At 45.8% G+C, this 23,086-nt stretch overlaps 1 protein-coding gene and 1 pseudogene across 2 annotated transcripts in view; one reads left to right on the top strand and one right to left on the bottom strand.

The window, feature by feature from the left end:
* The first annotated feature begins 640 nt into the window (after positions 1-640).
* The window catches only part of GPATCH1 (G-patch domain containing 1), a 45,350-nt gene continuing 22,904 nt past the window's right edge, over positions 641-23,086 (top strand). For both annotated transcript variants that reach the window (XM_035023504.1, XM_035023505.1), the window contains exons 1-9: positions 641-720; positions 5,993-6,127; positions 9,415-9,500; positions 11,541-11,701; positions 12,351-12,448; positions 14,521-14,579; positions 14,960-15,202; positions 16,222-16,369; positions 20,979-21,058. In XM_035023504.1, coding sequence (XP_034879395.1) covers positions 648-720; positions 5,993-6,127; positions 9,415-9,500; positions 11,541-11,701; positions 12,351-12,448; positions 14,521-14,579; positions 14,960-15,202; positions 16,222-16,369; positions 20,979-21,058 — 1,083 coding nt within the window. In that variant the 5' untranslated portion in view covers positions 641-647. The remainder of the gene's footprint in view (positions 721-5,992; positions 6,128-9,414; positions 9,501-11,540; positions 11,702-12,350; positions 12,449-14,520; positions 14,580-14,959; positions 15,203-16,221; positions 16,370-20,978; positions 21,059-23,086) is intronic.
* On the bottom strand, positions 8,008-9,232 carry LOC118022732 (annotated as a pseudogene).

Below are 23,086 nucleotides of genomic sequence, written 5' to 3'. Positions count from 1 at the left end.
CCTTCCTTCCTTCCTTCCTTCCTTCCTTCCTTCCTTCCTCCCTCCCTCCCTCCCTCCCTTCCTTCTTTCCTTCTTTCCTCCCACTCTCTCTCTCTTTCTCCCGAGTTGCCTTAGCCATGGACATCGGAGTTCCAGTGTCTCGGAATCCTTCCAGAGGTTTAGAAGGGGACTCCACCTATACAAACCTAAGAGTGATATATATATAAAGCGCGTATCTGTGCGTATCCGGAAGCACAGGTACTTTCCCAGCAGGTGGCGGGGTGGGAGTGAAGGTGGACGGGAGGTTGCTGGCAGGGAGAGGGGCTCGGGGGCCAATGGGTGGGGGCGGGCAGACAACACGGAGCACCAGCCACGCGGCGGGACTTCTGGGTGGCTTCCAGCTTCTCCCAGGCGCGTCCTCCTGACCGGCTCCACGCGGAGCTAGGAGGGGTTGTCATGGCTGCCAGAGCCTCCGAGGCAACTCCTGCCGGGTCCGGCTCTCACAGGACGGGTTCGAGAACTCCCAGGCACAGACGAGAGGCAAGCCCGCCTGCACATTCCTGCACCTGCGCTCACAACTTCACTTAGGTTCGCGGAGGAGAAAGGGCTGAAGGCTTTTGGCCCTTCGAGGCTTCCGTAGCGAGGGGGCGGGGCCCGGAAGGGGCAGGATGGCGGCGCTGGACGGTGACAGTGATGAGGACCTGGTCAGCTATGGGACAGGCCTGGAGCCGCTGGAAGAAGGTGCGGGCCAGACTGGTCGCTGGGTTCTGTGAGAAAGAGGACCAGGATTCGGGGCAAAAACACTCAACCCTGTGCCGGGCCTCGGGTGGCCCCGGGGCAAGGCTCTCTCGCTACTGGTGGCGGGAACAGAGACGAGAGAAACGTGCGGTGTGCTTTCGGAGTGCTCACGTTCTGGAGGGATGGATGTGAGATCCTGAGGGGTGGGAAACAAAGATGACGAAACAGGCTCGTGTGAGAACGGGGGGTCGTCAGGCATTGTCTTCCCTAGGAGAGGACGTTTGAGCTCAGACTTGAAACAGAGGGAGGAACCAACCATATGAAGATCTGGGTAGGAGAGCATTTCAGTTAGAGGGAGCAGCAAGTGCAAAATTTTCTCAAGTCAGAGCCAGTTTGACAAATTGAGGGACCGGCAGGACTGGTGTGGGTGGAGCCGACGGCACCGGGGGGAGACTGGTAGAGATGATGTCAGAGGGGGAGGCAGGGGCTGCATCTACGTGGTATGTTAAGGGTGTTTGGATTTTATACTAAGTGTAGAAGAGCCATTGCGGGGTTTTACACAAGGGAGAGATGTATATTTTAAGATTATTTCGCGCTGGATTTTGAGAATAGGCGGGTTGGGGGGTGGTGGGCAAGACTGAAGGAGGGAGATTAGCAAAAAGAAGTCTGGAGATGAGAATGGCTTGGACTGGGGTGTTAGCACTGGCGGGGATAAGTAATAGTCTGGGTAGAGGTGTAGGTGGAAGGCAGAGCAGACTGGACTTGCTGCTGAAATGTGGGGGTGAGGGCAAGGTGAAGTAAGGTTCTCTCCCATGTTTCTGGTCTGATCCCTTAACGACTCGATTTGTTCAGCAATGTATTGAGTGCCCAGTAAGGACTGGTGGCAGTTCTAGCCCTGTGGGGAGGACCAAGGAAGCATGGTAGCTAGGAGTTACTTGCAGGCCTTCTGTTGGTGGGATTTTATTTCCCACCCTGACCACATATTGCCAGGTTAGTTGTACTTCTGTACTTTCCACTGACGACCCTTTTGTTCCCTACCAGCAGTTCTAATCATTAGAAACTTTTGCTGGACACTGGCCCTATTTCTACCCTCTACTTACAAAAGACAGAGGGACACTAGTCTCCTGAAAGCTTCTTTGTGTTTGAAGACAGCTCTTGCATTTCCTCTAAGACATCTCTGTACTACACGCAACATCCTCTAATATATTCAGTTTAAAGTCCTTGAAACCCCAATTTGTCGGAGCCTTTCTCCAAGTATGGGACCAGAGTGTGGGTAGAGCAGGGCTACCATTGGTATGTTCTTCATTCTAGACTGTAGTTCTTTATTTTTTTAAAAGGTTTTATTTATTCATTTGAGAGAGAGAGTGAATGAGAGAGAGCACAAGCTGGGGGAGCGGCAGGCAGAGGGAGAAGCAGACTCCCCACTAAGCAGGGAGCCTGACGCGGGGCTCCATCCCAGGAACCTGGGATCATGACCTGAGCCGAAGGCAGACACTTAACCGACTGAGGCACCCAGGTGCCCTAGACTGTAGTTCTTTAATACAAGCTAAGATCACATTAGCCTTACTGGCAAACGCATCACCTCATGATCTCAAAGAATTTGTTGACAAAGATCCTGTATTGGAGGAGTTTCAAATCTAGTTGAAAACAAAAGTACAAGGTTTGCAAGTGCTACCTTCTATGATATAGACGGGAAATAGCCTACACAAGCTAGCAGAGAAATCTGGGAGAGCAGGATGGGATCCCTTGAAAACTGGTTAGATTTCACTATGCAGGAAGAGGGCAGGGGTTAAACATGCATGGGTGGAGGTTATTACAGCCAGGTGGGGCAGCTATTTATACATTTCTGTATTTCTTGTCTTATACTCATTTCCTTGTGGGTGACATATTGTACCATCAACTATTTGATCTACATTTTTCTAATTCTTCCTCTTCGATCATGCACAGAATCTGAAATGAAGCCTAATGGCCTAACCATGCTTTTGAAATGGAAGGAAGGGGCTTTGGATTTGTAGACCCTTTTTGCCCCCAGTCTAAGATCATTCTTTAACTTCTCAGCACTGGAAGTTTTTGAAGATTGAGTCATTGTTTCCTATGCACTTTGAAGTGTAAAGATACTCTGAGTACATTTTACAGTATAACATACTAGACCAATAATCACTTTCCTTCTGCTTTGAAGTTTTAGTGACAGGTTAGACAAACATTGGTAGAGGAGGAACTCTACCACTTAAAGTTGCTGGCCCTGACAGAAAGGTTTACTGGTTAAGAGACAGGGGCCGAAGTGCTTGTCACACACAGACCCATAGGCACATAGGCTCTCTGGCCTGCAAGGAAGGGGGCGCCAGCACTTACCAACTCTCATTAGATACTTTTAGTTGGCTCTGGAATTCTCCTCATCTCTGGTTCATCCTGTACTCAGATTAATTTTAGGACGATTTTCCTCTTTGACGTTACGACTTTCCCACTTAACACTGTCTGTGGCTCCCATCACCCCCAGGACCATACCACAGACCCTGAAGCACTGTGTTCAAGGCCTTCTGCCCTGTCTGCCCTTCCAGTTCCATCTTCTGCTCCTTCCCTGCCTTCTGGTCAGACTAGACTACTTTTTCAAAATATCTGACATTATCTTTTTAGATTTCCTGTTTACTGATGGAGTTAATACTTCTGTTGGGAATTGTGTGTCTGTCAGTAGCTGTCAGATTCTGCTCATGCTGAGGGACACTGATGTGGTCCTTGTACATCATCAGAAGAGTTCCTATATATTCAGGTCTCCTCCCCTGGGCTCTGAGGGCCCTGGAGACAGGGACAGAGTTGTGGTTAGTTTTCCACACCCAGGGTCTAGTACAGGGCTGCTTCCATGGTGAAGGATAGCATGGGTGATATCCCTGGCTTGGAAGTAGAATTAAGATCTGATTGCAGCTTTGTGCTTATTAGCCGTGGACTTTGGGGCAGTTACTGAATCAGAGCGTCCTTATCAGGTACAATGAATGAGATAATATGTGTGAAAAGAAGGGATTACTTGTTATTAGTAGCAGTAATTATAAGAGGGCCTGGCTAAGATGTCACCTCCTCCCTGGAGTTTTCTCCTGATGTGATTAGAGGTGGCGCCTCCTCCTCAGGAGCCCTATGGGCCCCCGCAGGCCATGCTGGTTGGCCCTCATTATCTGCCGCCACAGTTTCCTCTTAGCTGTCTGCAGATCTTATCCCCCCTTCCTGATTAAGAGCACCTTGAGAACCGAACAAGAATAGCACCTCGCATTGGCAGGCCCTGCGCTCTCACCCTAACCCAGTGGTTCTCAACTGGGGCTGATTTTGCCCCTCAGTGGACATTTGGCAATGTCTGAAGACATTTTTGTTTGTCATGTGGGAGGGCGGGGCATGCTTACTGCCTGGCATCTGGTGTTCCAGGCTAGGGATGCTGCTAAACATCCTACGGTACACAGGACCGTCCCATAACAAAGAATTATCCAGTATCAGCTGCCCATAGTGCTGAAGTTGAGAAACCCCCCTTAGCCAGTAGTCATGCCAGGTGCACACATGGTAGTGGATCGTGTGTAATGTATTTCTAAGAAACAGTGACAATCTTGTATTAGGGGACCCAAGTTGTAATTCAGTTCTTCAGAGTGCAATGAAATTGTAGCTGATATTGACCGAGCTTCGCTATGACTAGACACTGTGCTCAGGCCTCTGGGTGTGCACCAGCCTACCAGGTAGGTTCTGTTTCTTACCCTACTTTTACAGTTGGGGAGGCTGAGACTTGGAGAGATCAAGTAACTTGGCCAAGTTCACCAAGCTAGCAAGTAGTAGGAGAGGGGGATTTGAACCCAGATCTCCTGGTCTTCAGAACCTGAGCTCTTGACTGCCCTGCTATGGGTTATACTCCAGAAATGACTTAAAGACCTCACAAGCTACTAGGAAGAATTTAGCACTGTGAGGCTAGAAGTTCCTCTACTTTTTGTTCGATCTTCCAGAAGGAGTAACTGGCTTAATTATTGAATTAACAGGTACATATGGCCTTTCCTACTGTATATAATAATAATAATAATAATAATAATAATAATAATAATAATGGCAGCTAGTATTTTAACAGTGTTTATTTTGTATCTCTTCTTGCTAAGCACTTTATAGGCATTATCTTATTCAGTTTGCATAACAACTCTATGAAATAGCTATTACTATTCATGTCACCCCCATTTTACGGATGAGGAAATTGAGGCATAGAGAAGTCAAGATGATGGAAGTCCTGGTGTTGGGAAGGTGGGGTGACAGCGCTGTGACTCTCAACTCTGTGCCTTTAACTGCTCTATAACTTGCTTTCTGTGCTGAATGTTTGAAAATAAGTTGATGGTTACTTTTTATTTTAAATAGATTCAGAATTCTGAATTGCAGTTGATAAAATTAGGCAGTAATGTGTGTCATAGTGCCTGAAAGTTTAAACCTAAGGAACTTTTAGACTTTACTAAGTTCCTTTTTGCTTATGTGTTGTAGCAACCCACCCGTGTTCAGCAGAGCAGGAAAAGGATTATGTCTAAAGAGCAGTAACTATGGAATCAGGAGATTGCCAGAAATAAGGAAACTCTTAAGATTTGGGGAGAATGGGCAATACCAAAGGAAAAAATCTGGACTCGGGATGCTGTGAAGTTCTAGGAGAGATACAGAATTTTTCCTTCTGTCGCAAACCTCTGCCATGTGCCAGCCCAGCAACTTGCCTCCAGCACTGCCAGTAGGGTTTACCTCCATCTCTTTGAACCTCCCCCTACCACCACCATGTAATTCAGTTTACATGTTAGAATTTTGTGGGAATCAGGCCACTCTTGCTAAAATGTATGTCTAATACAAATAAGAGATGTCTATAATTGCCTTAGAACTATAAAGAAGCTTGATACCATGTGTTACTTTCTGAACTGTATAAGCAGGTAAAGTCTAGGAATAAAAAACTTAATTAAAATTGTTATACTTGAGGGGCATCCTGGTGGTTCAGTCTGTTGAGCATCGGACTCTTGCTTTCAGCTCAGGTCCTGAGCTCAGGGTCGTGGGATCCAGCCCTGCATTGGGCTCTGCGCTCAGTGCGGAATCAGCTTCAGATTCTCTCTCCCTCTCCTACTGTCCCTCCCCACCACTCTCTCTCTCAAATAAATAAACAACTCCTCTAAAAAAATTGTTATATTTGAAACTACAAGAAATAAACAGTTCATTATGTTTAAGAAATGACATTTTCCCTAAATTTTTTCTAATCCACCATCCCCTTCTCTCTCATTCAAAATATTTTTTTCAGGTGAAAGACCAAAGAAACCAATTCCTCTTCAGGATCAGACTGTCAGAGATGAAAAAGGAAGGTATAAACGATTTCATGGAGCCTTCAGTGGAGGTTTCTCTGCTGGGTACTTCAACACCGTTGGCTCAAAGGAAGGTATGATTTTCCTGCTTATAGCAATAATATTGCTGAAGCAAATGACTGAAATACCATGTTTCTTTCCTCTCCCTTTAAAAAAAAAAACAACTTCTTTAAACATTTTAATACACACACCATAGACTTTTGTGTTCTTTCAGTGTTTGGCATGTTTGCGGAGTCCATTGGTGTGTTGTTCATTACCATCTGAGAGTGGAAGTTTTCCTTCACTTAAAGAAAAAAAAATACATCCTAACCAGATGGTTAAATGATGATCATGACTTCCGTTTTATATCGCGTCTTGCCACACGCGAAGTGCTGTCACACAGATTCACTCAGGTAATCTTCATTTCACAAGACTCAGTGACTGAGGAGGGCAGGTGTCAGAGCTGCTGTGTAGGTGAGGCCACTGAGGGTCAGAGCCATTCCCTCCTGACACTGGGGACCACAGCAGCACTAGTCAGTACGTGCTGTCGACCCGAAGAAAAATCAGTTACAACTTGCACATGCGGTATTTAATAAGTTCTGCATTGTTTAAAGTAATGCATGTTTTTTAAATGTTCTCACATAGAAACTGGAAGAAAATGGCTTTTATATGTCAGATATGAGGATGGGATGAACTGAGTAACTCCTGTAGCAGTTGTTAAGAATAAGATGGGGCACGTCTTTTATAGATACATACAGTAACGTGTATAGAACAACAGTACAATAAAGATGAAAAAAGCAGTGCAAGAAAGAACTAGCCACGTAAGAAAAATAGTTGGGGTAAATAAGGTGGTTTAAAGTTCAGTATCCAGAATGTATAAAGAGCAGTGAGCAAATGATCAGAGTATTTGAACAGTTTACTCCAGAGGTGATAGAAACGCTATGGAGTATTCAGCCTTACTATTAGGAAAGGCAAAGTAAGGTAACTAAGGCACTATTAAACTTGCACACTTATTTTTAACATTACAAATGTAAAAAATGGCAGTAGGCTTTGTGAAGAAAGAAGGACACTAATAGACAGCTGACTGTTGCAATTTTAGCTGTGCTGCCTGCTGTAATAAGACCAGCTCACGTGATTGTCAGGTAGACTATGATAGGTTAATACACTGGAGTATCTCTTTACCATGGGGAGGACGGTGCAGAAATCGGGCAGAGACTACAGAACTCCAAAGAGGAGGAAGGCAGTAGCCTGGGAAAGCTGATCCTCACTCCTGGATAGCTGGGGCTGTCTCCCAGGCCTGCCCAGAAATCTGGTCTACCCACTGACCAAGAGTAGATCTGCCCCCATTCTCCTCAGGTCCACAAGACTCTTGTAGGAAATCAGAGAGGAGGTGTGTCGTCTTAGAGAAAACTAAAAAAGTGTATCTTAGACGGTTACAGATAGATTTGACCTCCAGACCATTCTCATGCTGTAGGCATGGCACATGCTTGGTGACCGTGGACAGGAAGCAGGGGTGGTGTTATAGGACTCAGGAGTGTGATGGAACAGGGGGCCTGGGGTGGGCACGGCCTGCCCTTAGACTAGCCAGGTTGAGTCCTTGTCCTCGGGCCAGGGCCCCCTGAATGTTCCCATTGCTTCTGTGCCTTGCTTCTGTGACTCTGGTTCTAGCCACCCTTTCACGGCTGACTCATGCACCCTGACCTAGTATTTCTGTGATATGTTAATAAGTTGGTGTCTGTTGTTATCCTGCTGGTCTCCAGAGTGGTCCTGCCTTTTAAGGTGACCTTGCATCTTTTTGCTCACATGCCACTTTCAATGTAATAATTTGATTTCTCTTGGTTCCAAATTCTTAGGGGGAAACCTCACAGTATCCCCTAAGTTCTGACAACAGGAGATGTGGGCATTAATATGTTTATGTCATGTAATCATGTCTATATGAGCAGGGAGGGAGCTAAGAGTTTGTAGGTATTGGGGGTTTCTTTTCTTTCTTTTCTTTTTTTAAATAAAAAGCTTCAGCCTTTATTAAATAAAAAGGAGGTAGAAGAAAAGTAAAGGAACAGGCCAGGTACCCCTCCTTCCAACCCCACATATACGGGCATACAAACAGACACAACCGAATAAATGACAGGGACAAGTCAGGGGACAGACTGAAGGGCAGAGGGAGGCAGCACCCTCTGGGAGTGGGCCCAGACCCAAGGGTGCGCAGAGACCTGGGCCAGGCGCAGCCGATCTGAGGGGTTATGCTTGAGCAGCTTGGAGATGAGGTCCTGGGCTCCCATGGGCACAGAGGCGGGGAACTTCAGGTCCACCTTGACGATGCGCCGATACGTCTCATTGTGGGAAGCGCTCTCGAAGGGCGGGTTTCCCACCAGCAGCTCATAGCAGAGGACTGTGATGCACCACAGATCCACCTTCTCATTGTGTGTGTGCCCTTCAGTCATTTCTGGGGGCAGGTAGTCCAAGGTACCACATATCGTCTTCCTCCTCAGGGAGGGGGCATGCACAGACCAGCCAAAGTCAGTGATCTTCAGCTCTCCCTGGAGCCCCAAGAGCAGATTCTCCGGCTTTATGTCTCTGTGAATCACCTTCTTCCCGTGGCAGTACATCAGAGCATCTGCCAGTTCTTCCATGATCGTGGCTGTTCGCTGCTCGTCAATTCTTCCATGATCGTGGCTGTTCGCTGCTCGTCAAAAGTGCGGCTCTTCTGCAGTTCCTTGTAGAGCTCCCCGCGGGGGGCGTACTCCAGAATCAAGGAGATCCTTTGCCGGTCATAGAAATAGTTGTAGAGGCGCAGGATGTTGGGATGCTGCAGGTGGGCCTGGATTTCAATCTCCCTGCACAGTTGGTGCTCCATGCCCTCCTTTTCTGAGACTTGAAGAGGACCTTGAGAGCTACAATGAAATGGCTTTTCTTCTCCCAAGCCAAGTACACATTTCCAAACTTGCCTTTGCCCAGAGGACGCCCGATCTCAAAGTCGTCCGTGGTGAAGGAGCACGTTGAGAAGTTGCGTGTCCCACTGCTGTTCTCCACCACCTTCTGGCCAGGGGCAGCTTGGGCTGGGCGTTGGAGCGGCTCATGAGGACAAGCGCAGACGGGGTGGCAGGGTCCTTCCAGAGGACTCTCTGGGGCAGGGTGTTCAGGCCAGGCTGAGTCGTCTGCCGGCCGTAGGGCCAGGGGTGGGCGCTCTCCTTCTGGGCCATCCTTAGAGGGAAAGGGGGAGGAGAGCTGGGCACACAGGGAAACAGGGCTGAAGCCCGTGGCACAGCCACCCTCCGGGCCGCGGGCAAATGACTCGGTATTGGGGGTTTCAAGCCCATAATTGCACTGTTACTGATTTAGTTATAAACCAAAATTGTAATATTCTAAATGCTTTTCTTTCAAGGATGGACACCCTCTTCCTTCGTGTCTTCACGACAGAACAGAGCAGACAAATCTGTTCTTGGTCCGGAAGACTTTATGGATGAAGAGGTGGGTAGGCAGAACTTTAATTGCCACGTAGCCGGTGGGATGTTGCGGTTGGCTGTTGCAGCACCTTTACTCTCTCCAGAAAGTTCAGTGAACGATGCCTTCTTTGTTTGCAAAGCTTTATCTTTTAGGTATTTGGACTAGTGTGCTCTGTACATCAATGGATTCTTGTTCACTGGGATAATGTCTTATGCTGGGGCCAGTTTCTAAAGTTAAGAGTGGAGAGGAAAGTCATTTATAGGCAAATTTCCTTGAAAAGGCCCCAATTGCCCCAAAAGTACAGTACCCATGGAGCTGAGCCTGCAGCCTTCCTTCCATAGTGACTGCTGTACACACTGCAGTTGAAGGAACAGTGAACGACTAGACCAGCAAGGAGTGAAAGGGAGCCATGTGCAGACGTCTGGGTCCATCATTAAAGCAATGATGACCACCACCTTCTTAGGGGCAAATGGGGCTGTTGGAGGGGGGAGGTCCTACTGGCCTGCGGGATGGGCTCCAGTTTTGTTTTGTTTTGTTTTTTTTAAAGAGTTTATTTATTTATTTGACAGAGAGAGACACAGTGAGAGAGGGAACACAAGCAGGGGGAGTGGGAGAGGGAGAAGCAGGCTTCCCACTGAGTAGGGAGCCTGATGTGGGGCACCAGTTTGTTTTAAAATTAATCCTCTGTTGCCTTAAAACCTAGTCGTGGATGCATTTGTGATAAAGATGAACTCAAACACTCTATTAACACGCTTTAGGCTGCAGGTAACAGGCAAGCAGAGGTCCCCTTCCTATTTGACTAGCGTAATCTATAAGGAAGCGTGACTCACGCAACGAGACCCCAGGTCCTCTCCTCTCTGCCATCTTCTGCAAGTCAGCTTGTCCTCATACTAGCCCTCCCTGTGGTCCCACGGTGGCTGCAGGAGTTCCAGATGGCACATCCAGGATGACAACATCCAGTGGAAGGAGGACTTTTTTTCTTGGTACCTTTTCTTGAGAGCAAGGAAACCATTCACATGAGTCCTGCTGTGGATTTTCCCTCACATCTGCTTGGGCAGATTGTGGTTTTGTTTTGTTTTGTTTTTTAAGATTTATTTATTTATTTTGAGAGAGAGCACGTGCGTGTGGGGGAGGGAAGAGAAGGAGAGAGAAAATCTCCAGCAGACTCCCTGCTGAGCGGGAGTGCAACATGGGGCTCCACCTCACGACCCCGAGATCATGCCCTGAGCCCAAACCAAGAGTCGGACGCTGGCTGAGCCACCCAAGTGCCCCGGGCAGATTGTTTTACGTGCTCATTCTCGAAGCAGTCCTTGGCAAAGGAAATGGGCTCAAAGGACTGGCTTAGAAAAGACATGAACCCCCATTCACTAACCCTCCTGTGGTCCCAGCATACACACCAGGACACCACTGGGGGAGTGCATGGTGGCACAGAGGAAGGCAGGCGCCTGCACACTTCACAGCTCTTTGAGGACCCAGGGAGAGGCACAGACTGTTGGAAAGGCAGCCAACAGGAAATGCAAAAACACTTAAAGTATCGCGTAGACGCTTAGGAATGCTTGCTGGCTGTGACTCTAAGATTTGCCCCCTGCACTCTGACGTTTGAAATATTGTCCAAGAGGAACACACTTACTGTAAAAGTAATTAGTGTATTTTAATTACTTCCTGTCTTTTTAGCTTGGCTGTGCCTCATGTGGCCTTGCTGAGTGGCCATCGTCATGCCCTGTCCTCCGCCACCAGCCTTAGCTTATGGGCAGGGGCCAAAGTCAGATGTAAAGTCAGCTGCTGCATTGATCCCTAACTCAGTTGGGTAGTTTTTGTTTGTGTGTTTGTTTTTTAAAGTTTGTATTTATTCATTTAAGTAATCTCTACCCTCAACACAGGGCTCGAACTCACGACCCTGAGATCAAGAGTCACATGCTTTTCTGACTGAGCCAGCCAGGCGCCCCATCAGTTGTGTAGTTTTAACTGTTTTTTTTTTTTTTTTAAGAAATAAAGCTATCTGATGTAATACAGTTAATCACTTACCAAATGATGTAAGTAATTCTGTTTGAATGTTTTTTTAAGGATCTTAGTGAATTTGGGATAGCACCTAAAGCGATTGTTACCACGGATGATTTTGCTTCCAAAACCAAAGATAGAATACGAGAAAAGGCCAGGCAGTTAGCAGCTGCTACTGCCCCCATTCCTGGAGCTACTCTGCTTGATGACCTCATAACACCAGCAAAGTAAGAATTTAATTCTAACTTTTCCGATCTTGGCATCACTGCTTTGCATATGTATAATGATCTTAATTACAAGTAGTTTGGTTACAAGTAGGAGAAGCCTAGCTTGAGTGAAAAAGGGGGTTTTGCCAAAAGGATCTTGCACTTTTATTGCATGGCGTGTTCTAGAGCTCCAGTGACTAGCTGTGCTGCTGGGGCTCCTGGAGGCTGGTGAGCTGTTAGGAACGAGGGTGCCTTCCCTCCCACCCTTTCCCTCAAGCCTTAAGGGCTCTCTCCTGTCTGCCTCATTCTACCCTCTCTTTCTGCATATCTCCTTGTTCTGCTCCTGGGCGTGTAGCCTGATGTGGCCGCCTCAGACTCATGGTTTCCCAAACCACAGACTTGACAAGGACCATATAGAGTCCCTAGGTGTCCATTCCAAAGGCCCAGCAGAGAGGGCTTCGGATCGACTTCCTCAGGCTGGGTGTGCACCCAAATCCAGTCAGCTGTCCACGGCAGGGCCATGCACTGCTGATGCGGAGGGGGGTGGGCTGTACTTAAGGGCTCAGGCACGACAAGGGCGTGAGCTGGACAGGGACTCAAAGGCTGCTTATTTCCTACTGTCCTCTAGTATTATAAAAGGAAGTTCACATTCAGTGCCTTGATATCCTAGATTATCTATTGGTTTTGAATTGCTGAGAAAAATGGGTTGGAAGGAAGGACAAGGAATCGGCCCTCGAGTAAAGAGAAAACCACGCCGACAGAAACCTGGTATGTATACTGATTGTCACCCATTCTGTAGCATACTTTTTTTTTTTTTTTTTGAGAGAGTGAGAGTGAGAGAGGGAGCATGAGCGGTGGGGGTGGGGTGGGGAGCAGAGGGAGAAGGAGAAGCAGACTCCCTGCTGAGCAGGGAACCTGACACAGGGCTCAATCTGAGAACCCTGGAATCATGACCTGGGCCAAAGTCAGACACTTAACTGACTGAGCCACCCCGGCGCCCCTGTAGCATACTTTCTAATGGCTACATGTTTCTTTTTATTTATTTATTTATTTATTTATTCATTCATTCATTCATTCATTCATTCATTCATTCATTCATTTATTTGAGAGAGAGAGAATGAGAGAGAGCAAGCACATGAGAGGGGGGAGGGTCAGAGGGAGAAGCAGACTCCCTGCCGAGCAGGGAGCCCGACGCGGAACTCGATCCCGGGACTCCAGGATCATGACCTGAGCCGAAGGCAGTCGCTTAACCAACTGAGCCACCCAGGCGCCCCATGGCTACATGTTTCTAGAAATAAAATTGCTGGGTCAGGTGGTGTGCATGTACAGCTGACTTGAACAGGGGGGTTAGAGGCGCTAATCCTGGGGTAGTCAAAAATCCACATATAATATTTATTTGTTTGTTCATTTGTTTGTTTTCAAGTATAATTAACATACAGTGTTATATTTCCACATGTTTCTTTTGACTCCCCCAAAGCTTAACTGCTAATAGCCTACTGTTGACCAGGATAAGCAGTCTATTAGCATGTATTTTATATGTTATATGTGTTCTATACTCTATTCTTAGAATAAAGTAAGCTATAAAAAAAATTTATTAAGGAAACCAGAAGGAAGAGAAAATATATTTACATTAACTATACTTAAAAAGTCTGTGTATAAGTGGGCCCGTACAGTTCAAACCTGTGTTGTTCAAAGGTCAACTGTATTTTTAAAACAATTTAATTTTGAGTATGGTTGACACACAGTGTTCCATTAGTTTCAGGTGTATGTCCTAGTGATTTGACAAGCCTATACATTATGCTGTGCTCACCACCAGTGTAGCTCCCATCTGTCACCATACAACACTATTATAATACCACTGACTCTGTTCCTTGTGCTGGGCCTCTTATTCCCATGACTTATTCATTCCATAACTGGAGGCCTATATCGCCCACTTGCCTTCACCCATTTTGCCTCCTTCCCTCTAACAATCATCAATTTGTTCTCCGTATTTATAAATCTGATTCTGCTATTTGTTTGTTCATTTATTTTTTTAGATTCCACATATGAATGATATCATATGGTATTTATCTTTCTCAGTCTGACTTAGCTCACTTAGCATAATACCCTCCAGGTCTGTCCATGTCACAAATGGCATGATCTTATCCTTTTTAATGGCTGTGTGATATCCCATTGCATATTTAGATGTACCCCATCTTTCTTATCCATTCGTTTATTGATGGATGCTTAGGCTGCTTCCATATCTTGGCTGTTGTAAATAATGCTGCAGTAAACATAGGGGTTCATGTATCTTTTTAAATCAGTGTTTTTGTTTTCTTTGGATAAATACCCAGTAGTGGAATTTTTGGATCATATGGTGTTTCTATTTTTAAGTTTTTGAGGCACCTCCATACTGTTTTCCATAGTGGCTCTATCAATTTACATTCCCAAAAGGTCAACCATATTTTAAGGCTTTTTATGTGTCATGCATAACAGCCTTCTGGAAGAATTGTACTAGTTTATATTCCTGCTAGCACTACATGAAACTGTTTCCTACTCTTGTCAAAACTGTGTCACAGCTTAACAGGGTTATTTTCTGTTTTATTTCTTGCCCTTGGTCTCCCTAGCCAGACGACAAACTCGTGGTGCTGGGGCAATAGCAGTTAGTCATTGAGCACATTATTGCCAGAGTGTGGGTGGGGCAGGGACTGATGGAAAACAATTCTTGAGTGATCAGTCTCTGACCCTAAAGCCAGAGCACCTTTCATAAGGGCTGTCATGAATCTCTAAAGAGTGTCAGCAATTCCGGTTTCTATATTTTCAGTAGCTCTTGACCAATGTATCTGAAATCTCTTTTATAGATCCTGGAGTAAAAATCTATGGCTGTGCATTACCCCCTGGAGGCTCTGAAGGATCTGAGGTATTGTATGGGATAACTGACCTTGAATTTGGTATGGAAACATCTGTTTCTTTATGAATGTGAAATTTTAGGGTCAGAAACGATTTTAGAAATCCGTCGGATCCCGTTACAGTGAAATGCTCCCACCCTAAAACTACCTTCACATCAGAGAATGTAATTAGCAACATGCCAGCACCATAGATATCCAAGTCTGTTCAGATTCTTAAAATGGCACTGTTTTGTGTTAATATCAAGAACTTGATTTAGTGATTTGTGATAGAGGAAAGGAAAGTTTGGTCAATGTTCTGTTTGGAAATAATCATTTTTGAAAATAGTATTTTATAGGACTTTGCACCAGTCAGTGAGTCACCTTCATTCCACCTTTTCATCATTGTGAGCAGGAGGAAGATGATGACTATGTGCCTGAAAATGTGACCTTTGCCCCCAAAGACGTCACACCTGTGGATTTCACACCTAAAGATAATGTGCATGGACTGGCTTACAAGGGCCTGGATCCCCACCAAGCATTGTTTGGAACTTCGGGAGAACATTTTAATCTTTTCGGGGGGGGACCCCAGGGGACCAGCAGTCTTCTTGGAGAGGTTGGAGTAAATAAAGGAAGAAAATTGGGAATCTCAGGCCAGGTAAAAGTTTCTGTTTCATGAACATGGAAGCATTGACAAATGAGAATGCTTTCCATATCATGTTATATATATGGTAGGCACTCATTATTCATTGACTAACCTGAAGACTTTAAAGTGGTTATTTCTTCCGTACAGTCTTTTCTGAAGACATGTAAAGCACACCTTCCTGATTTTACTGCTGACATCCTGTGACCTAATGTTCTTGGTGGAGTTTGTGTGTTGCCCGGACTGAGGACTGCTTTCTCACACCGTTGTGGGACTGAGCAGAAAAACCACGCTTACCCCTTTGATTTAGTTAATAGTTGAATTGTAATCTGCCTCTCAAGTTCAAGTCCAAGTTTTACTACCTCTCAGACTGTTTCCTAGCACTGCAAGCCCCAGGTTGGGAACGTGAGTGTACGTTTCACTTGGGAGCCTTGCTTTTTACCTTTGAGGAGATGGAGAGCTTTCCCTGATTGCCTGTGCTCTCAAATTGATTTAGAGGCTCTTTCTTAAATTACATTTAGCAAATTTTGTCATCACCTTTTCTTTCCTATACATGTTCTTTCCCAATTTTTTTAAACAAAAAACGATACTTGTTGGAGGCCGTGTCCCACAACGATTAGGAGTTCTTACCATAGCTGTTTCAGTAGTGGTAGCCTTCAGATCCTGGTCACCAGCCCTGGCTACACTGAACAGTAGATGAATATTCTGCCTTTCTCCTTTTGGAGGCCCTATTCTTCTCCTGCCTTGCTGTTTGGGTGTGTTCTCCACACCTTCCTGTGCTAGGACCCAGACCCGTAGCTGCTCCTGGGCCCAGAGGACAGCTCCAGCACTGGAGGCATGGCATTCACTTCTGGTCATGGTTTCCAAGGCAACTTGAGTCTGTGTGTCAATCTGGTCTCCCACTTCCCTTGCCTCTTGGTGATCTTGCGATGCTAATGTGGACTATTCGGTCACATCCTTAAAGTAGCTTTATCCTTCAATGGAGACACACCCTAAAACTTGTAATTGCTCAGTTCAAAACCTTGTTTTTGAAGGCTTTTGGTGTTGGTGCCCTGGAAGAGGAAGATGATGACATCTATGCCACGGAAACTTTATCCAAATATGACACCATTTTGAAGGATGAGGAGCCTGGAGATGGACTCTATGGCTGGACAGCCCCCAGGCAATATAAAAGTCAGAAAGGTAATTCCATAGATCCACAACCGATGGTAGGACCACATATCAGGGTATTATAGGAAGAAGGGGTTGCAAAATTGATATCGGAGTGTCAGCCTCTGTGGAGTTGGGGGTTGTGGGTGAAAGATGCAGGGTGAGAAACAAAGTGGGGAGAAGAGAGGCCCAGTGTGGAGAGTAAGGCAGAAGCTAGATGTAGACCGGGGGGAGCCAGAGCCAGCTGTCGAGACGAGGCCAAGGTGGAGAGGAAGAAGAGGTCTGGAATCAGGGAAGGAGCGAGTATGAGGGCAGGTGCTTGTGCTGCAGGGTAGAAGTATCACGGGGTCAGAGGGAAGCCCGAGGACCTGGGCAGCTGGCCAAAGTAGGCCAGCTCAGGCAGCGGGTCGGAGGCTAGGTGTGGGGATCTGCAGCAAAGGGAACACGGCACCCCGCTGGTCTCTTCACTTGAGTCCCTGGCTCTTAGGAGGCTCTTGTTGGGCTAGGAGATGGACACCTCTCAGCGCAACTTGGATTTCAAGTCTTGGATCTCAAGAGAGTCTGTAGGGATTCAGATCCTATGGTTCTAAGTAGAAGGTCTGTGTTTCTTTCCAGAAAAGGTACAGGGAGGAGACAGTGTGGAGCAGGAGTGAGTAGCCTGTGATTTGGAGTGACGTGACTGGATTTGGATTGCCGCGGGACCTTGGGCGAGGCTCATAACCTTTCTGGGTGTCATTTGTAAAGTGATGATCAAATCCACTCTGAGGGTCATTGTGAGGATTAAGTGGTATAACTCCATGTTGGGCACAGTACCTGTCCAAAGACTGAATAAATAGCACCCACTCTTCTTTGGTTATAATAGTAAGAAGCTCCAAGGTGAAGTAAGGAGGTGATTGCTGAGATAAAACATCTACGGAGACATTTCTAGCTGTCCTTAAATCTGATTGAACTCCTGTAAAATACATCTGAAACACACATGTTGAAATAATCTCAGTAATCCAAGCATAACTTCCTTCCAACCCATTTGCATGTCTGGAAGAAAAAAAGGGGCAAAAGAGTTTTTAGAGGTGTTTGCTTAATGGCTGTGAACACACGTTCTGAAGACAGACTGCCTGCGCTCCAGCCCTGGCCCTGCCCGGTTGTCAGCTGTGACCTCGGGCAGGCTGCTTCATCTCCCTGTGCCTCAGCGTCCTTGCCTGGACCGTGGGCATGACCAGGGCCCACCCACAGGGCTGTTCACGGACGGAAAAGGCTTAAGACATGTCGGGCATACAGCAGGCACTCTGTGTCAGTGGCCTCTGTCCTCATCACCGAAAAAGGAATCTAGGGTTTTACACAAGATGCTGGGAGAGTGTGCACCCAAATGTTAGTTGGTGTTATCACTTCCTTTTGGTTGCCTGTATTTTCAAAATTTTCTACTAAGACTATGTATTTTTATAACTTAAAAGAAAATGTATGGGGCGCCTGGGTGGCTCAGTCCGCTAAGTGTCTGTCTCTTAACTTTGGCTCAGATCATGATCTTAGGGTTGTGGGATGGGTCCACACATCAGGCCCTGTGCTGGGTATGGAGCCTGCTTAAGATTTTCTCTCTCTCCCTCTCCCTGTGTCCTTCCCCAGCCCCTCTCTCTAAGAAAAAAAAAAAAAAGAAAAAGGAAAAGAACAAAATATTAGTATGTTACAATATATTAGTATTATAGATTATACTAACATGTTAATCATTACATATATTGAATATGCTAATATGTTAATATAATACCATATCATAACATATTAAGATGTATTAATTATATAATATGAATATCATTATATATTGGTTATATAGTAATTACTAATCTATAATAGATAAACATATTTAAATCTGCCTCTTGGGCCAAATCTTTGGCTTTTCCTTTATACAACACCTTTGTGCCTGTTGACTGAATTCCACCCTTCTCATCAAGCCTGAGCTGGTGACTTTCGCTGATCTCCCTAGGCTCCTCTCATCCCCTCTCTGCTATGGCCCCCTCTCCTCTCCCACCCCAGGCACAACTTCTATAGTTTTGACCTTAAGGTTTTTCATTGAGTGAATCTAAATTTAGCCAATCTTCATGGTTGATTTTTTTTTTTAAATTTTTTTAAAGATTTTATTTATTTATTTGACAGAGAGAGAGAGACAGCGAGAGAGGGAACACAAGCAGGGGGAGTGGGAGAGGGAGAAGCAGGCTTCCCGCGGAGCAGGGAGCCCGATGCGGGGCTCGATCCCAGGACCCTGGGATCATGACCTGAGCCGAAGGCAGACGCTTAACGACTGAGCCACCCAGGCGCCCCTTCATGGTTGATTTTTAAACTATTATTTTTTTTCATGATCCATATGGCTATAATAAATATTCTGTGGCTCTGTCTTTATGCACATTTGTTTTTTATTTCTTCAGAATAAATTCACAAAAGTAAAATTGCTGGGCTTTAAATGAATACAAAATTCTAAGAGTATGAAAGGTTTTTAAATTTTTTTTTAACTTAATTTAATTTTAATTCCAGTTGAGTTAACATACAGTATAATATTAATGTACAATATAGTAATTCAACAGTTCCATATATCACCCGCCACTTATCACGACAGGTGCACTCCTTAAGCCCCATCACCTGTTGTTTTTTTTTTTTTTTTAAGATTTATTTATTTGAGAGAGAGAGCGAACTCGTGGGTGCAAGCAAGTGAGTATGCTCAAGTGGGGGAGGGGAAGAGGGAGAGAATCTTCAAGCATTTTCCCCACTGAGTGCCGAGCCTGACATGAGGCTCAATCCTACAGCCAATGAGATCATGACCCGAGTTGAAATGAAGAGTTGGAGGCTTAACCAACTGAGCCACCCGGGTGCCCCAGTCCCCATCACCTACTTCACCCATCCTCCCACCCACCTCCCCTCTGGTAACCACTAGTTTGTTCTCTATAGTTAAGAGTCTGTTTCTTAGGGGCGCCTGGGTGGCTCAGTCATTAAGCGTCTGCCTTCGGCTCAGGTCATGATCCCAGGGTCATGAGATTGAGCCCCACATCGGGCTCCCTGCTCATCGGGAAGCCTGCTTCTCCCTCTCCCACTTCCCCTGCTTGTGTTCCCTCTCTTGCCGTCTCTCTCTCTGTGTCAAATAAATACATAAAATCTTCAAAAAAAAAAAAAAAAGAGTCTCTTTCCCTCTTTTTTCCCTTTGCTTATTTCTTTGGTTTCTTAAATTCCACATGTGAGTGAAATCATATGGTATTTGTCTTTGACTGACTTATTTTGCTTAGCATTATGCTCTTCTAGCTGTGTCCATGTCATTGCAAATGGCAGGATTTCATTCTTTTTGATGGCTGAGTAATATTCAATTGTGTATATATACCACGTCTTCTTTATCCATTCATCTATCAGTGGACACTTGGGCTGCTTCCATAATTTGGCTCTTATAAATAATGCTGCTATAAACATAGGGGTGCCAAGAGTGTGAAAGTTAATCCCAAATTACCCCACAGAATTTTAGGAACTTCAGAAGCTGATACAAAAGTTCAACATGAGTTGAAGTGCAAAGAATGCTTTTGAGGGGGGAAGGAGAGTTATAGGGCTGGGCTGCATTATAAGTGGCTGCAGACTTCAGTCCCACCTGCACCATGGTTGGCCATGTCTACTTCAGGACCAGATAGCCAGCTTGTGTACGTGCTCATGGTGGTCATGCAGAAGGAGCTTATGGCTACAGAAAATGCATTTTGTGCATATGGATTTTTTTTGAAGATTTTATTTATTTATTTGACACAGAGCACAAGCAGGGGGAGCAGCAGAGGGAGAGGGAGAAGCAGGCTCCCTGCTCAGCAGGGAACCCGATGTGGGGCTTGATCCCAGGACCCCAGGATCATGACCTGAGCCGAAGGCAGACGTTAGTAACTGACTGAGCCACCCAGGCAACGCTGCATATGGATTTTTGACATAATCACTATGCTCAGGAAATCCTTGAGAATCAAAGAGCCCTGTCCATTAGGTTGTTTCCACAACCAATGGCTGATCCCTGGCTCCAAGTCAAGAGGGCATTGGTCATTCTGTTTCCTGAGTGATCTTTAGTGATCTTTATCTCGTTAGAATTTCGTTTGGGGAAAATAAACAAAAGTACCTTTTAATGTGAACTGAGATTAGATTACTGGCTGACCTGGTTATGTTGTCTTCTCTGCTTTATTTGGATTGTTGCTAAGGAAATTGGGGGGTTAGTCTCCCCCTGGTTCTTCACCTGGTTTTAGAAATGACTTTCTCATGGTTATGATTTTATTTTTAACCATACTTGTCCTCTTGATGGTGTTTCTTGAGATCTTTTACTCCACAGAGTCTATTCTTTGGTGCCCCTAGGCTTAGCTTAGGACCTAAGATACTTTTTCTAAAACAGTATTGAGGTACTCGTCTGGGAGATCCATAGCCTCACATCCGGGGCAACCTAATCAGCTGAGAGTGCTGTGGGCCAGGCTGCCAGTCACTGAGTCAACAGAGGTGTGAGGGCTTTACGTACCATTCTTCCCTCCTCTTCACTGCTATCTCTGTGAGATAATCATGTGTGATTTGTAGTATTTATGTTCTTGGAGATAAAAAACTGACGTCTTTTGTCTTATTCTAATCTTTGCTTCTGAAATTAATCAATGACATCATTTTATAGAATCAGAGAAAGATCTTCGATACATTGGCAAAATTTTGGATGGATTTTCCTTGGCTTCTAAATCTTTATCTTCTAAGAAAGTAAGGAAAGCATTTATTTATTTCTTTATTTTACTGGTTTAGTACTTAAAATCTTTGCTGCTATGTAATCTGAATTATTATATTAACACTTGAAAATTAAGTGAATTCTGTTTTCAAAAAGCAACAGTGTAATTACTAGTGATTGCCCAGGTAAACATATTTTGCATTAGAAATGTCAGTTGGTAATCACAATGTATCCAAAATACCTAATTGCTTATCTTTTATTGATTTTTAAAAAATTTTATTATGTTATGTTAGTCACCATACAGTACATCATTAGTTTTTGATGTAGCGTTCCATGATTCATTGTTTGCATATTTTAATCGCTAATCTTTTAAATCCAAGCTCCAAGTAAGTGGTTATTTCCATTAAAAAAAGAATTACATTAGAAACTGGGGGTGGGGTGGGGAATGGAATTGATAAGATTCCAAGGGCAGTGTAACTTAAGGAAACGTAGAAAATTTCAAGAAGTCATAAAACGCCCCTGTCCTGCTTCCTTCTGAACGCCATGAAGAGTGTTGGGTGGTGTGGACAGGGTTCCCTGGATTCTTGCCTGGGCAAACAGAAGGGAGGGAGGCCATGTGCCTGTAGGTCAAGCCCCATGGAGAGCTCCGCATGCATTTCCAGAGAGTCCTGTTTTTGTGAGATAGTTGTACAGCTTAGGCCAAGTGGTACTCTCGCCACCCATCAGAGCCACGTGCTCACAGGCAGGCGTCACTGGGTTACAGGTGCTGGTGGCTCAGGTGGGGCTCCTGGCCATTTGCCTTGTTGGCATCCCATTTTAGATGGTTCCATACTTTAATTTGCTCTTTGTTTCTGTGTTCAGCAAATATTTGTTAAGTACCTCTGTGGCTTGGCCTGTGGTCCCTCAGAACAGGGGAAGTCAGGGGCAGTGCAGCCTAAAAAACATTCGGGGTTACAGTAGCTTTGATTTGTTTAGTTGTGATAGTGTGTTGGAACAGTGAGCAGAACATATTCAGAACAGCGTTGGGCACATCATAAGCCGCTGTTATTAACCAGAAATGTCAAGTAACATCAAAGGAGAATGGGGTTTTTTTTATGTGTCTGAAGGGAGAGCAGAAAAGAGGCTGAGAAGTACTCACTTGTCTCAGGGCTCAAGGACTCCCTCCCTCCAGGGCTTAGTAGGACTAAGTCCTGGCCCCCAAGAGCAGCCGTCCCCCAACAGGGGCGCCAGAAGCACGAATTCACTCTAGCGGGGCCGAGGGCCGTGACCCGGGTGACAGGCATTGGGGCGCTGTTTGCTGGAGTAGTGCTTTGGGCGGAGCGACTCAGAGGAGGGCTGTGTTCCCCTAGCCTTTCACACACAGGCCAGTTTTGTACATGTGTGGCCAAAAACCCAGGCTCTGCATCCAGACGCCAAACAGAACAGTGATTTCGCAGAGGGAGGGAAATGCTTGAATCCACTGGAGTGTATTAAGAAGAGTCATGGCTGCTCACCCCCCCTTTGCTGCCGTGTCCTCTGGATTTTTGTGTCGTGGCCGTAAAGGAGGGTTTGCCAGCTGACCTGGGAGCCCACGCATTTAGAGAAGGTGGTCAAGCTGAGATGATAAAGAAATGAGACCTCCTGGCAGTGATGCCAGCTCTCTTCATGGGCTGTCACGGTGCTGGGTGCTTACCGCGGCTGCGCGTCTCAGCCACCTGGGGACCCCACCTGGCACCAGCTGTGTGTGGTGGGACGCGGGCATCAGTGTCGTTAAACCCTCAGGGGAGCCCCGTGTGCAGCCGGGCCCCAGAACTACAGCCAGAGAGCATTCAGGGTGGCCCTGGTTGCGGAGCTCAGTCAGGGTTTCAGGTAGCTGAAGACTCTAGAAAATGGCTTATATAAGACTGTCCATAAATACATGTTTGTTAGACTCAGAGCAAGGGAGACCGTTTAGCACAGTAATTTAAAAATTTAATTTATTTATTTGACAGAGAGAGAGACAGCGAGAGAGGGTGCACAAGCAGGGGGAGAGGGAGAAGCAGGCTTCCCGCGGAGAAGGGAGCCCGATGCGGGGCTCGATTCCA

The sequence above is a fragment of the Mirounga leonina genome, unplaced genomic scaffold (assembly GCF_011800145.1).
Source record: "Mirounga leonina isolate KUSES-001 unplaced genomic scaffold, KU_Mleo_1.0 Mir_177, whole genome shotgun sequence".
NCBI classification, from domain to species: domain Eukaryota; kingdom Metazoa; phylum Chordata; class Mammalia; order Carnivora; family Phocidae; genus Mirounga; species Mirounga leonina.
Note: the sequence above shows the minus strand (reverse complement) of the source record. Positions and strands in the feature narration are given on the sequence as shown.